We start from the raw sequence: 15,134 nt of genomic DNA on the forward strand, positions 1-15,134 counted from the left end.
TTTAGATGTTTCAAAAAAATTTTATGAAACATCTAAACTATCGACAAAATGAACATTTTAATAACTATGAAGAAGCTGTACTATATCACAATATTGAAACCTTACAATCCAGAAGAACTATATCTGATACCGTCTTCCTTTACAAAATAGTAAATAACAAATTAGATTATCCCCAACTTCTTGAGAAAATTAAAATTCGTATCCCTCAGCGCACAACTCGGCAGCAGCAATTGTTTCATGTTGGAAGATCAAGCACAAATAACAACAAGAATGCACCTTTTCCCAGAATCTTAAATAGTTATAACAAACATTTTTTTGAAATTGATATATATTTTCTAACTTTAATTAACTATAAGAAAAATGCCAAGGCTATAATTGCAGATAATAATCATTTAACTTAATCAGTACTATCTATTTAACATTTGTAATTTGTTATATACTTGTACATTTGTATTTATGTCTAAGAGGAAAAGCTGATCTGAAGCTACTCCGTGGGGATCCGTAAAATGATTTTTTTTTTAAAATTATTTAAAAATTATAATAATAAATTAAATTTTGTACTTTTAGTTATTATTAATTTTTTTATTTTTTGCAAGTGATATGATACGGAGTGGCTTAATACAGGTACGCTTTTTTTTTAAATTTTTACATTCTATTTAGTTTTTATATAGAAAACTATAATTGGCCTAAAATTTTGGTTTATTTGTATATACTGTATTTTTTGTTGTAATGGCTGTTGTTTTCTTTAAATAAATAAATAAAACATTATGTTATCTGGGAAGAGCTGTCAACAGACTTTTGTCCTGGGAAAACCATAATTTATAAATAAGTATTTTCAAAATTGGCAGAGTTAATTAAAGACGGCTCCCTGCCATGACAGCTTGCTAAGGCCACTTGTTGAAAAGCTGGTATTGGAGAATGCCCATCTGAAGTAAAAGCATCTAGAAGAAGTGGCAGAGTAGCATCTGTTTTCAGGATCCTACATCATCATCATCTTGGTATCTCAAAGGTCAGTGCAATACAAGTGCTGATAATTCTTACGCTGCTTCAAAAACAACAATGTAACTGAGAATAAGAGTTCCACTAGACAATAAGAATAATTTTATTGTAACAAAAGAAAAGACATTTTTTTTTCCAAGGGTATAAATGAATTGGTTTAAAGATCTGAAAAATGTATGTGTGGGAGAATATATTGAAGAGGAAAAATATTACCATCTTTCCATTTAACCCCCTTCCCCTTTATTCTGCAAATTTTTGGACCTACCCTCTGATTTACAAAACCTAAAGTAAAATTTGGTACTTGTGACATTGTAAAAACAGTACACTACAATACTTGATGAAATTTCAAGGGTACACAGGTTCAACTGTCCCTTGTAGTATATGATCACTCATCTAAAAACTTTTAATTCTTCATAAAGAATGTTTTAAATACAACTTTTTTTAAATACTTGATTTGGTAAACTTAGATAATTCCATAAGACACGTGACTATCAGATTGGATTGATGAACATCTCAGATTTCAAATGAAAAACAATGCAATATTTAATAGTCGTTAGTGGTTGCGCCAGATTTTACTATGGAGGTTGCTATGTTATAGTTTAAATTTATCTCCTAGGAACTTCACCGTGGGTGACATTACCCTTTTCTATGGCAATGAGGTATCGACCTTCTCCACAGGTGGATTGCGATTTCTTGTATCACCGATGATCGCTAATAAGATAGTTTGGTGATCGCAATTGTAATTCTGGATCCTTCCTACCCCCGATTTATTTAAAACTTCAATTCCAAAGAATAAGTACTTTGGCGGACTTATCTTTCTGCCAACCAAAAAACAGACTGGTCAGAAGAAGAGTTGGTCAAAAATGTGTACTAAAAAAAAAAAATATATGTCAAAACGAAACAAACATAAAAAAAATACCCTAACAAATTAAAAATAGCAGCTGTTTTTTAATTGCGAGAGAAGTCTTGCACATGTCAACTCTTAAAATGTACATTACGTTATACACATTGAGGAAAGTGGAATCAGATATTATTTGGAAAGAGAGAGAAAGAGAAACCAAGGAAAGAAAAGGGATAAAAAAATATATCAGGTTGGGGATTTTTTTTGTGCATATTTCGCGCCCTTTTTCACATCGGATCATACGGTACGGCATTGTAAAGGTGTGAGTGTATACTACAAATGCTTCTTTGACAATATTGTACGTGGTCGGTTCAGTCGTGAACTATCGTGCGTCGAGTATGGAGGTCTCAAAGGAAGAAATTTGCCATATTTTACATTTTGACTACCTGAAAGGAAAAACGCGTTGAAAGTGACCAAAACAATTTGCGATGTATATGGAGCCGTTACTCTTTCGGTTCGTGCTGCACAACAGTGGTTCCAGCAATTTCATTCTGGTGTAGTGGAGGTGAATGATGCACCACGCTCTGGCAGGCCTGTCGTCGAAAACTTCGATAAAATCATGGAAAATATTGAGATAGACCGTCATGTTAGCAGTCGTAGCATCGCCTAGGAGCTGAATATTTATCATAAAACCGTTTTGAACCATTTGCAGAAGGCTGGATTTAAAAAAAAGTTCAATGTTTAGGTGCGACACGAGCTGGCTCAAAAATACCTCATGAACTGAATTTCCATCTGCGAATCGCTGCTGAATCACAACAAAATCGACCAATTTCTGAAGGTCACTTACGACAATGTCAAGCAACAGAGATCGTGATCGAAAGCCAACGAAGCGGCCCAGACCATGGCCTAGGCCAGGAAGGTATTGCTATGTGTTTGGTGGGATTGGCAGGGAATACTATGAGCTGCTCCTCTATGGCCAAACGCTCAATTCTGCCCTCTACTGTGAACAACTCGACCGCATTGGTGAATAGGAAAGGAATCATGTTTCATCAGAACAACGCTAGGCCGCACACATCTTTGATGACGTGCCAGAAGCTCCGGGAGTTCGGATGTGAAGTTCTTATGCATCCACCCTATAGTCCAGACCTGGCACCAAGTGACTACCACCTGTTCCTGTCTATGGCCAACACGCTTGAGGGGAAAAAATTTGGCCTCAATAGAGGCCTGAGAAAATTGGTTGTCCGAGTTTTTTGCCAATAGGGACAAGGCCTTCTATGAGAGAGGCATTATGAAGATGGATTCTCGTCGGCAACAAGTTATTGAACAGAACGGCGCATATTTGACTTAAATCAGGCGACTTAAGTCAAATATGCACACTTTTTATAAAGCATTGAAATAAAGCAAAAAATACAAAATAAATTTTTCCCCAGCCTATATTTAAAAAAAAAAAAACAGCAAAATACCGGGAGTTATGGATTCTGAGGATATATATATATAATATTTTAGGCGTTTCTTGAAGGTGCCTAGAGTAGGCGCATTTTTTATATGAAAAGGTAGCTCATTCCAAAGTCTAGCACCTTGAACGGAAAAGGAATAGCTGAAAAATTATGTGCTATGTAGAGGAATGGAAAGTGTTCTCCCTGAGAAGAGCGAAGAGAAAGACCATGATCAGAAAGGTAAATGAAATTGTCAGCAAGATTATTTATTAGTTGTATAAATCTATTGTCTTCGCGTGCGACTATTCAAGTGCAAGTGACTTGTTCAACCCACCACCCCAGCGAGCCGGACTACGAGAAGAACTCCAACGATATAGAAAATATTAAAATAAAATTTCAGATAGCTCTTACCTTCCTTATTAAAAAATTTGCAACGGTGTAAAGGAGTCCTAGTCAATTCTGTTTCATAGAATTGCCAGAATGTGAAATCTGAAGTATTTTTAATAGTTATTACTGTGGCACATGACAACGCATACCTTCCTTTGGACTAAACTCAAATGGTTGGAGCCATTGGCTGCTGCAATTCGCTCTACTCCGGCCTCTTCCATATTATTGACTAGTTAGCACAAGAGTCAGCGTTCGTTTGCATGTAGCGGAAACAAGAGCGAGATACAAGTTTGATTATGTTACAGTGCGATAGATATATTGGATACGGACAAACTTCCGAAACAAAGACGTGACATGCTTAGGGGTCAGATAGATTATAATATGCTTAAACTGAACTAATATTAAATTATATTATATTGTAAAATTGAATATTTTAAATTTAATACTAAATATTTCTTATTATCCATGTGCGCTCCCTAGGTGGAAGATATGCATCCACACAATCTCTCCAGGCTTTCCTGTCCGCGCTCAACCGCTGTATGCCCTCCCAAGTCAAGATTACATCCTACAGTTGAGACAGTAAACTGCCGTCAAACTGTCTGCTGTGGAAGTCCAAACCAGCGAGAACCTGATGATTTGTGAAGTAGGCAACCACGGTTGAGGCTCTCGAGAAGGCATTCGTAGTATATAGTTCAGCCAGTCATATCGCCTCCACTTGATGACAGGTTGCTGGATTTGTTGTTTTATTTCAACATTAGCAAAGTCGAACCCCAAACACCCAATATTCTCAGAGACATAATTTCTCAAACTTAGTTATCTGTTTTGTTTGGGCTTTAGTGAGGTAACACAATGCGCATCCATAGAGGAGATAGGTGCTATGCAGGCATTGTACATATGTAATTTTAACAGAGTAAACACCAGATCTGATCTCCAGACAGCCTTCATACTGTTGAATGTGGCGCCTGCTCATCCTAGCCGCATTTCTTGCTCTCGAGTGATAACAGACAAAACCATTTGAGTTACATTAAGTTTGATTTAATCACCAAGAAATTAGAGGAACATCAGTCACAATATCATTTAGTTACAACACCTGTTACTTGACATTAAATTTAATGCCTACATATTGTGATTCCATTATTATTTTTAATATACGAATCCTATACTATAGTAATAATATATAACTACAAGTTATTTCATAATTTCTAGAATTAATTTTGTATTAAATAATAGTATTTAAAGGAATAATCAAATCAATTTGGGTGATAAAAAAACAGTATTGTTTTTTAAAAGTGGAAAGTTTTGGCACAAGCATTTTAACAAAAACTTACATTGAAGTGAAGCTACTGCGGAGATCAAAAACTTGCCAACCAAAACTTTCATGTAACTTGGACATAATTTTACTGAAGCGGTTTCCATACAATTTCAATTCTTTGAATCTATATCCACAGTGATGATAAAATACATTTCACATTTTGGACGGTAAAACACTATCTGACTGGAAAGGGACTTCATTATCTCGCTAAATAATATTTAGGAAAATTCACAAAACCATTTAGAAGATTTCGTATTATTGTCCAACAACAGAACTGACTGCACTAATGTAACTTGGTGCAAAACTCACTACTGGCAAAGGAAATATTTTAACAACACTCGAATATATAAAATTTGCGCTGTTCACCGCAAATGTTGTCTCGATTCACATATTACAAATAAAGGGTACAAATAAATTGAATACATTTACAAAATAAAAAGGAGAGATATGGGTTCACAACGTGTAGTGGCCATTTAGAAAAGCACAAATTAAATGTCAGTCAACACCGCTACCTCTTCAATGTTCATTTCCCAATATAACTGTAGCTTGAATCGTTGAACATTTCCAAAATCAACTCGCTTTAACCATATTCCGCGTCGCCACGTTTAGGCTACAAACAATAACACCAAATAACTATACAGATACGGAATATCACCGACGGAACAGGAAAACACACGGCATAAGCATTCGGAGGGATACAGAGCGGAGTAAGCTGATTAAGTTGAAGTTCTAAGGTCTTCTACCTTAACAAGTGGAATATTAATTGGGAAACAGAGACAGCGGAGAATCGGAGGGTGCGCTCTTCATGTCGCGTATCTCTTGGTCCACAGGCGCGCGATGCGATCGTGTTCTTCTCTGTTCTGTAGGTACTGCGTGGCGATACTGCCAACCAACGGATCGGCTGCGAAACAAAACTCTCAATTAACCAATTATTAAAAATGATCCGACGATAGTGACACATTTTGGTTTATTGAGTCCACATTCAAGGCGCACGGAAAGAATGCGGTAGTGTGTTGTGACGCTGTCCGGTTGAGTTTAGAAAAAATGATCTGGTCAATATTCACTAATATATTGTATTCTTGAATATCAAGGTGCCAATTTATGACGAAACTCAACCGGGCATTATTTTCGTGCGCCTTGAATAAAGGACCCCGCCTATACCTACATTTACAATTAAAAGGCTGAAAAGCATATTGGGGAAAACTTTTGATAGATTATGTTTACATTTTTTACTTATGATAGAGGTCTTCATCATTTTATAAATACTCAATTAACACTAATAGATGAGTAAAAATACAATACTTCAAATGTGTCCAAAGGCTAGATAGAGTCCACCCGCTTAGGGGGGAAAGAGAGGGAAAACATTTTCGAGAATGAAATATGGCTATGCATTAACACAGTACATAAAGAAGCCACTTAAACCAGCCAAGGACAGGTCAAAAGCCCATGACATTTATATTCCCCTTTTGAAAATGTTTTCCCTCTATGTTGCAATAAATTTATAAGACATGTGTCTTACTTATATTTTCTTGATAACATTTAAATTATTATAATTGGATACTATTTAAGACCCGTCAATTGGCTTTCTAATGATTAAACAACTCATAAGTAGAGACTGGAAAATTTCGCAATCGCGATAAAACGAAAAATAAGGCGAAATTTGGCATTTTTACGCGAACAAGGCGAAATTTGGTGTTTTTTGGAAATAACGCGAAATTTGGTGTTTTTGGAAAATAACAAGCTTAGCAAGCTTTGAATAGCCATAAAATATTTTGCCGAATATTTTAAGTTGCTAACTTCACGCACATTTCTCTGCGTTATTCTATGGAATCTTGGTGATTCGAATTGGAGGCCATATTTGTTTTCATAACTGTCATATTTCCATAAAAAAGTTGTTATGTGCCGATTCTGTTGAATATGACGATATCTTGGGAACGAAGGATTCTTGTGAAAAACATATTCATGGTGTGAAACATAGGAAAAATGCCGAGAAGAATTCAGCTTGCACTTCAAAGCAATCTTATAATTAAAATATGTTACCGGAAGACAGAATGCTGTTACGGAATTGGCGAAAGACACGACTGAAACCTTTATCAAAGCCAACATACCTTTGGAAAAACTCAATGATCCGCATGTCAGAGCCTGGATTGACAAATATATGCAAGGTATTTGATTTATTTTTATTTACTTTTTTCTGAGCATAACATTTATTTTTAATGTTATTTTACCGATTTTGATAACCTAACTATTTTTGACACATATTTATAAAGTGGTAAAAATACGACATTCAACATTTTACCTGTAATTTTTATAGTACGCAGTGAATTTGTTTCGTAAACTTCACTGATAAAAACAATTTCCAAAGCCACTACTTTTACAAACACTATTATAATTTCAAGATTAACGCCAAATGAAAACATTTGACAGTACTTAAAAAATTGTCAAAAATACAGTTTTCCTTGTTGTTTTTTTTTTTTTTTTCAGGTGCTGGAGATTTGCTGTGCACAAAAACATTAAGAGAGAAGTATCTCGGAATTTTAGCTGCCGACAGAGTTTGCAAAGTGAAAGAAGTTTTACAAAGCAAAAAAATATATATTTGTTTTGCACCTAAACTACCAATTCTTCAGGCCATTGTGTGTTCGCCATATTATTTAGAATTAATACAAGTCCTGAAGAGGTAAAACTGTGTGGCAGGGATAAAATTTTTAGAGTCAGCCAACGCTACAAATTGTGTCAGGGCTATAATAGATGCCCTAAAAGACTACAATATTGAGTTGAAAAATGTGAAGAGTGTAGTGACAGATTCAGACAGATTACATGACTAATTGTGTTGAGACGTTGAAGGTGGTTTTGGGTGACCATCTTTTGCATGTGCATTGCACACATATATATTCCGCGTTTTATGTAATATTTGCTTAATTTTTTGTTTTCAGTTTTTGAAAAAATATATTACAAGTTAGTTTATAATGTAGTTTATATTCAGTGTTTTTAATGTTGTATTATTGTAAAATAAATATTTTCAATGCAAAAAAAACAACGCCTTTGACTTTTATTATCAACCCGTGTACTCAAATTGGTTCTAAAAAATAACACCGCCAGTTTTCAAAAATAACACCGCTTTTGGCAAAAAATAACACCACTTTTCACAAATAATAACACCGCTGTTTTCCGGTCTCTACTCATAAGGAAAGATATTTTTCTTATAAAGCAGATATCACTCACCTGGATTACAGTCTGTCAATAGCGAACAAATTGAAAGTAGAACTTTAGATATTGTTAAAGCCGGAGACCAGTTATCCTTTAAAATATCCAGGCATATTACACCTTGACTGTTTATATTACAGTGGTAAATGCGGGTGCGAAATGTGACCTACAAATACAAATAATACATTAGATGCATAAATACAATTCTGACAGTAATACTTCTGCGGCTTAGATCTAAAAGGGTTAATGTCAATGAAAAAAAAACATTTAACTATTTTATATACACATACATTTATGTGGTATTGTTTATTATCAATATTTGTTATCGAGAAAGTCAAAGAGTTCATTATAACACCACTAAATGGCTAAAAAAATTACTCTCCTGTATTATTGCGATTTACAACATCAGCCTTTTTAGATCCAAGCCACGGAAAATACAAATGTACTATTGTCAAAGAAACACAGTACAAATAAAGTATGTAATTTAATTTAGTTATTACATAGCTATTGAACTAAATCACAATATTGAACATAACGTCAATAAAGATGATTTTAATATGGCATTGAGATACGCTGCGATTGGAGTACCGATAAGTGCATTACTTTGCACCATTATAAATGGTAATGATTTTAGCATTCAGTTTCTATTGAGGGCTTACTACGGCACAATTTTGACAAACTCATTCTTCATAATCAGGTTTTAAAGATGATTTGTATAAAATAATGTGGAAAAACTCAATCTATAATGTGTACAATAGTTCTGCCATAAACACTGTTACAAAATATTTAGTTTTTTTTATTTTTTTAAAAGTGAATGTTTTATATTTTATATACAATGAATGGTTTGTTGGTACAAAAATCATACTTCCAATTGAAAAAAAATGTTACGCATATTTTCTACCAATTTTATTTTTTTTAAATAAATATTTACATTCTTTTGATTAACTCAAATATTTAATTTTGAGGGCCATTTTCAACGAGTTGTAAATAAGTCACTATTCAAAAATGGGAATCGAGTTGGGGTAGAGTGGGATTCGAACCACGGACCTTTGAGCCGTGAGTCCGAGACACTAGCCACGGGACCACAACCCGAGTCGAATGCATTTCCAGTGATATAATGTTTTTTGAAAGATAACATCGACGGCAAAAAGGCTAAGCGACTGATGTGCAACTATAGCCGAAATCGAGTTACATAATACAGAATGCAATTTATTTCGGAATTTTCAGCTGCATCATGACTCGACACCCCTGGATATCTGACGTCATTTTCTCATTTTGTCATTTACATCACGAACCCTCTTGTATGATGTTCATAAAATCAACAGATTTATATTACACGAAATTAAACATATTTTTACGAATTGCCGTTTAGGTTGATATTAAAAATGTTTAGTATTTATTTTTGTCCGCCTCGTGGTGTAATGGTCAGCGGGTTTGCCTTCCATGCGAGAGGTCTCGGGTTTCAGACATGGTTATTTAAAAAGATGTTTTAACACTAGAATACGTCATAGTCCCTAGACTGGCACCTCAGACATAATACTGATCATCTTACCTTCATGTAACGATAACATGATCAAGATACGCTGCAATTGGTGTACCCATGCAGTGCCCTATATACCTTTAGGTGTGGAAAGGGAATAATGAATGCAACCTGCATAATAATATAGCCATAATAGTTCTACATAACGTACTTACATTGCTTTGGAATTAAAATAGTTACGCTCTTTTTAATTGACTCCTGCAAAATTCGTATTGTATATTATATTTTTTCAAGTGTTTGTTTCTACGCACTACGTATTTTTTATATTGTTAAAATCACAGCATGTTAATGAATTACTTATATAATTAAATAATACCTTGGGCGGTTTGAAGGGGTATTCAGGCGAGAAATGAATATCTAGAAAGAATACTCCTCCCTCATAAACAGATCCGGGGGGACCAAGAATGGTAGAAACCCACTCGTAGAAGTTGTCACCCTTGGGACCTGCAGAACAGTTGGGAGGGGGGTCCAGCGTAATCTCCGCCAACTCCTTTTGGATGCGTTTAGCTGAGGTCCCCAGAGCCTTGGACATCTTGGGGTTGGGCTTGCTCTCCTTAGTGTCTGGCTTGCTGTCCGCCACTGCGGCGCCCCCCGAGCCTCCTGCGCCGCCGCGCCCCCGCCCAGTCCCACCCCCGGATGACCCCGAAGCGCCTGACATCACTCAGGCACCTGCAACGTTTCCGATACTATTGAAAACCACCTTAATATTTACGACGTTATGTCAATAATGAATCCTTTGTCTAGCTTGTGCACAAAGAATGACGACTCAGATTTTACAAATCTCGCGAAAGCGAAGGAATTGCAACAAAGTCATATAAAGGATTATATCCTAATTATACGAGACCAGCTCAAAAAGTAATTGATGGTAAATCTGTTAATAATAAAAAATGTTTCCATTTGTCCTTATATCAATGTCGGCCATCTTGTAATGACTGAGAATCAATTTTTCATTTTTGTTCAAATCCTTAAGACTAAATAACTAGCGAAAGATCAATTCTAAAATGTTTTAACCGGCAAACGGCGAAAAATATTTAGAGCCGCCCAGTTTTCTTACTACTGTGAACTTGCGGACAAACAAACGAACAACGAAGATTGGTTGACATGTTTTAAATGTGCGTTTATCTTTATTCACTAGAGTATTTAGGACTTTCCATCACGACAAAAACGACCTGAAATAGAAACAAATTAATATTCTCAGTGTAAAAACTTACTGTAATCCTTAAATTCAATACAAAAGCAGATCCTAAACAGAGACCGGATCAAGCAAAACAGCGACACCACTCGCTCTATTGTGAAATGGCAAGTCAAACAGGCAGCGTTTGGAAAATACGAATAACAGTAAATAAAATCATAATTATGAAGCAAAAATACTCACAATATATTTATAAGATAATTTCGAAAGTACAAATATGTAATATTAGTTAATAATGAAATATTAAACGAAAAAAGAATTTTTATTTGAAAAAACCGCAAACAAGACAATAAATACATTCATAGAAAGAGGAAGATACGTGATTAAGAATGAAAATTTTATTGGTTACTTTGTCATTGGCCATAATGAATAAGAAATTCTAATTCCTAATTACGAAAATCTAATTGTTAAACTTTACTGATTCCACACAAAAATTACCCAAAACTTAACCGTTTTCAAGATATTGCATATTGAAATTGCCTTGTTTTTTTTTTTTAATCAGATTTTTGTCTGTTGGCTTAATTTTTTAGACTTTTTTGCATGTAATTTATTTGTGTTTGCAATTTTTGTGGAGTAGATATGTTGATTTAATTTTTTCAACCCTAAAACTGCAGTTTGCTGAATCGACTGGGTCGTAGTAGACGATTGAGAGTTATAAATTGAAATAAATTCGTGAAAAATATTTTTTCATTTCGGAAATATTTTTTAAAAAAAGTCTGTGACAGTTATACTGTAGATGAATAAAAAATATCTACGTTGTATCAGCTATCCAACAAGGTATAAAAAACTAGGGTAATATCAGAGTTCTTTAAAAAAAACTTTGATGAAAGGCTCCCAAGTAGTATTAAAAATTAACCGACATTTTTGGAAAATATATTGTGGACAGATGAGTCGAAATTTGATAAAGATGGCATAACTAATTACCACAATGCTAATTATTGGGCCCCTGTCACAAAAAAAGTGACTTAAGAGTTTTTAATTATGAAATTATATATATTTTTTAAAAGAAGTGATTTTAACCAAATATAAACGTTATCAGATAAAGAAAGATATTAAAATGAAGCTGAGTGCCCAGAACAAGGTTGAACGGTGTACTAAAATCAACCTTGGCAAATAAATGTTTATCGCAGAAGGCATAATTAGCAGTTTATAAATTTCACAATTAGCTATTCAGTTCATAATTAGCCATTTAGCCTGGTGCCGACATTTATGCATGAGAGTGAGGTATGGGATCTGAAAAACAAAGATGAAAGTAAGCTGATAAATACAATCTCTCAGGCAGATGTATGCTAAAACAATATTTTAAAGGTGAACATGTTATTATCAATATTTAAAGCATTAATTTGTGGTCATGTCTAACGGTTTCGAGAAAATTCGGTAAGTGTTTATGTACAAATATTTAGTAATATTTTATTTATTATAATGGATACTGCCTAAGTTAACTACTACAGTTACACGAAGAAACATACGAGTATGCAAAAAACTGAGCAAAAAGAACACAAAACTATGTAGCAAAGACAAACAAGGGTAATACAATAATGCTATACAATATATTCATAAAACGATAAACATGTAAAATTTCGAGCTAAACCATGACAATCTATCTTCATCTACTGTTTTAGTGGCGGTGAGATCTATGAACAGCAGGAATATCTATTCCAAATAATCACAAGTTTACATAGTGACAAATTGACTTATTTACACATTCTGGACATTAGGGCATAAAAACCAAAGTTGCTATTAGAAGATTTAATAAATATCAGATTTTGATTACGTCAAGATTCTTGCATTATATAAGGCTGATACAGACATTATCGACAGAATATTACCAAACGTCTTGCAGCTACAAAGCGCATGGAGTGATAAAATTCTAGCAACGAAAAATATTTTTTTTTTAATTCAGCAAAAATAAAATTATTCAATAATGTCACTTTATGACATGTGCAGCAGAGATGTATTATGTAACTTTATGACATGTGCAGTGAGATGTATTATGTGTTTTTATTAATGTTTTTAGGTACCGTCAAACATGACAATTTTGCCCAGCCATGACAATTTTGCCCACTGCCGAAATCCTTAACAAAATCACGTTTTAAAGTAAAAAAAGTTACCGGTATCATAAAAATTACATTTGGTAAGTATATTTTGATAGTTCCATGGCAAAACTAAATATTTAGTTTACCGCCAGCTTCAGTTGATCACTTGAAATTTGAAGTTAAACTTGAAGGTCTGTTTGTGTAAATCTACAAATATTGTCAAAACTTTTGTTGTTGCGGAGTTTGTGTTGAAAGGAGGCAAGTAAGTTTTATATATTTCATTGTATACATAATAAAGACGCTATAGAACGTATTTCTGTATATCTATTTCAAGAAACACAATAGATATTTAAGTGGGCAAAATTGTCTTATATTTCTTAGCTAGTGTTTTGACAATTTTGCCCACGTCTAGGGTTGTCGCTACATACTACATTGAAAAAACATAATCCAAGAAAGTAGAAAAAAACAAAGTAGAAAATATAAAAGAAAATGAAGTAAATGGCAAAAACATGATTTTAAACGAGGTAACGGGATGTTTTGTTCAAACTGTCCCATAAATCAGATTTTTTGCCAAAGATTAAACAAATAAATAAATAATAAATAAATAAAGAAATAAGATTTAAAAACCCGATGGGGGGTTTTAACTCAAATACATGCTGAAAATGACAAGCCAGTTATTCTGTTCATTTAAACTTTTTATACCAAACAGCAATTGGTAAACAATCTATCCGATTTTTCTCTACCATCAGGATCAAAAGAAACCTACACCTCATAGAGGAGAACATTGAAAAAAATGTCATAGCGACACGGAAACAACAGACTTTGATGCCTACTCAGTTGATGAATCAACAGATTTTGAGACATTCATCATAAGTCATTACGACGAATATGAACAACATGCCTCCAAATCTTCGGCCGAGGAAAACGAAAAAACAGTGTCTGATCCGCTTGAAATTAATAACGGTGAAGAAGTCGCTTTCGTTTTAGTAAAGTTTAACACTGTTGATACGCAAAATGACAAATATTATGTCGGTTAAGTTATCAGCACATCAACTACCACAATTTTAATATTGTTTTGTCATTTTTAAGACGCAAACGAAATGGAGCTTTGTGTGATCTCAAGTTGAGGATATTGCTGATGTATTTAATTGAAACGTAGTGAAATCTTTACCTGCACCTGTAATCTTGCACAAAACAAAACCGCCTTGTCCAAAGTTCTTTTGAGGTAAGTTTGAATTATTTTACCATCATTAATATCTCATCCACTGCCTAATGCTTACAACAGTTTCAACTGATTAATTATTAAATATCACAAACTTTATACTATTAGGTAAGTCATTGCATCAAAACATAATTGATTGAATGATGTTTTATGGTATGTATTTTATTTTTCTATAACTGAAACTGATCCGTCATGTTATAACTATTTATGTCATGTTTATGTTGGTTACATTAAAAAAATGTATGCGAAGTAAAACTGTTTATTTTATTTTCAGAAACTTACGGTAAAGCACGACCTTTGAAAGTATGGGGAAACATTTTTAAAAAGCTGGAGAAATTTCCAATTTAGACTCTGACGATGAAGTGAGAAACCATCTGTTAACGTTGAAGTATAAGAGCTGAAACCTTAATCACGTGAGTGAGATTCATCCGACTCAAGCATCAGCTCTTATCAGTTTGTAAAGTGGCCACTTAAACCAGCCAATGACAGTACATAAGCCCAGTAAATACCTAGACTTCCATATTCCCTTCTCAAAATGTTTTCCTTCTGTTGCAACAAATTTAGATTTGAATATCGAATACTTTTAACCATGATAAAATCCCACTAGTCAAAATTTTTATTTATTTGTTTCAGAGCTGAGAGACAAAAGAATGCACCGGACTCTGATCTCCAGTCAATTGACATGAATTATTTGACATCACATCATCTGACTTTCTTGCCAAAAATAGCCCGTAATTTTTATTATTTATTTAAAATAAATATACTGAGTAATAATAACAAGATATTTTATTTAATATTAATATTTTTAAGAAGCTTCGTGTTTTTTGTTTTTTTGGTTTGTGTTTTTTTTTGTTTCGTTTTTTTTCTATTTTTTTTTTAATTTGTTTTTTCTTGTTTTTTTTTCTTTTTTGTTTTTTTGTTTTTTTTTTTTGATTTTGCTAAATAAATCCAAACTTGCATGATGT

General features: G+C 33.8%; 1 protein-coding gene across 3 annotated transcripts; it reads right to left on the bottom strand.

Annotated features, from left to right (window-relative positions):
• Window positions 1–4,676: 4,676 nt before the first annotated feature.
• Ubc2 (ubiquitin conjugating enzyme 2) lies at window positions 4,677–11,203 on the bottom strand. 3 transcript variants are annotated; one of them, XM_088231458.1, is made up of 4 exons: window positions 11,095–11,203; window positions 10,036–10,388; window positions 8,198–8,345; window positions 4,677–5,876 (listed from the first exon to the last, which is right to left on the bottom strand). In XM_088231458.1, the coding sequence occupies exons 2-4, from the start codon at window positions 10,375–10,377 to the stop codon at window positions 5,779–5,781; spliced, it is 588 nt and encodes a 195-aa protein (XP_088087584.1). In that variant the 5' UTR covers window positions 10,378–10,388; window positions 11,095–11,203; the 3' UTR covers window positions 4,677–5,778. The 3 variants fall into 3 exon arrangements, with proteins under 3 accessions (XP_088087584.1, XP_088087583.1, XP_088087585.1); XM_088231457.1 differs by lacking the exon at window positions 11,095–11,203 and adding an exon at window positions 10,931–11,050; XM_088231459.1 differs by lacking the exon at window positions 11,095–11,203 and adding an exon at window positions 10,731–10,845.
• Window positions 11,204–15,134: the final 3,931 nt, after the last annotated feature.

The sequence above is a fragment of the Micrasema longulum genome, unplaced genomic scaffold (assembly GCF_059751315.1).
Source record: "Micrasema longulum isolate JH-2025_06_02 unplaced genomic scaffold, ASM5975131v1 h1tg000887l, whole genome shotgun sequence".
Taxonomy (NCBI): Eukaryota; Metazoa; Arthropoda; class Insecta; order Trichoptera; family Brachycentridae; genus Micrasema; species Micrasema longulum.

What these genes read in the sequence shown, in the direction of transcription:
- Ubc2 (XM_088231458.1), bottom strand. Translation starts at nt 10,377, where the DNA reads ATGTCAGGCGCTTCGGGGTCATCCGGGGGTGGGACTGGGCGGGGGCGC. An exon ending in ACCCCTTCAAACCGCCCAAG is followed by an intron (nt 8,346 to 10,035) that starts GTATTATTTAAT and finishes TTGTATTTGTAG; the next exon opens with GTCACATTTCGCACCCGCAT. An exon ending in ATTGACAGACTGTAATCCAG is followed by an intron (nt 5,877 to 8,197) that starts GTGAGTGATATC and finishes TTTGTTTCGCAG; the next exon opens with CCGATCCGTTGGTTGGCAGT.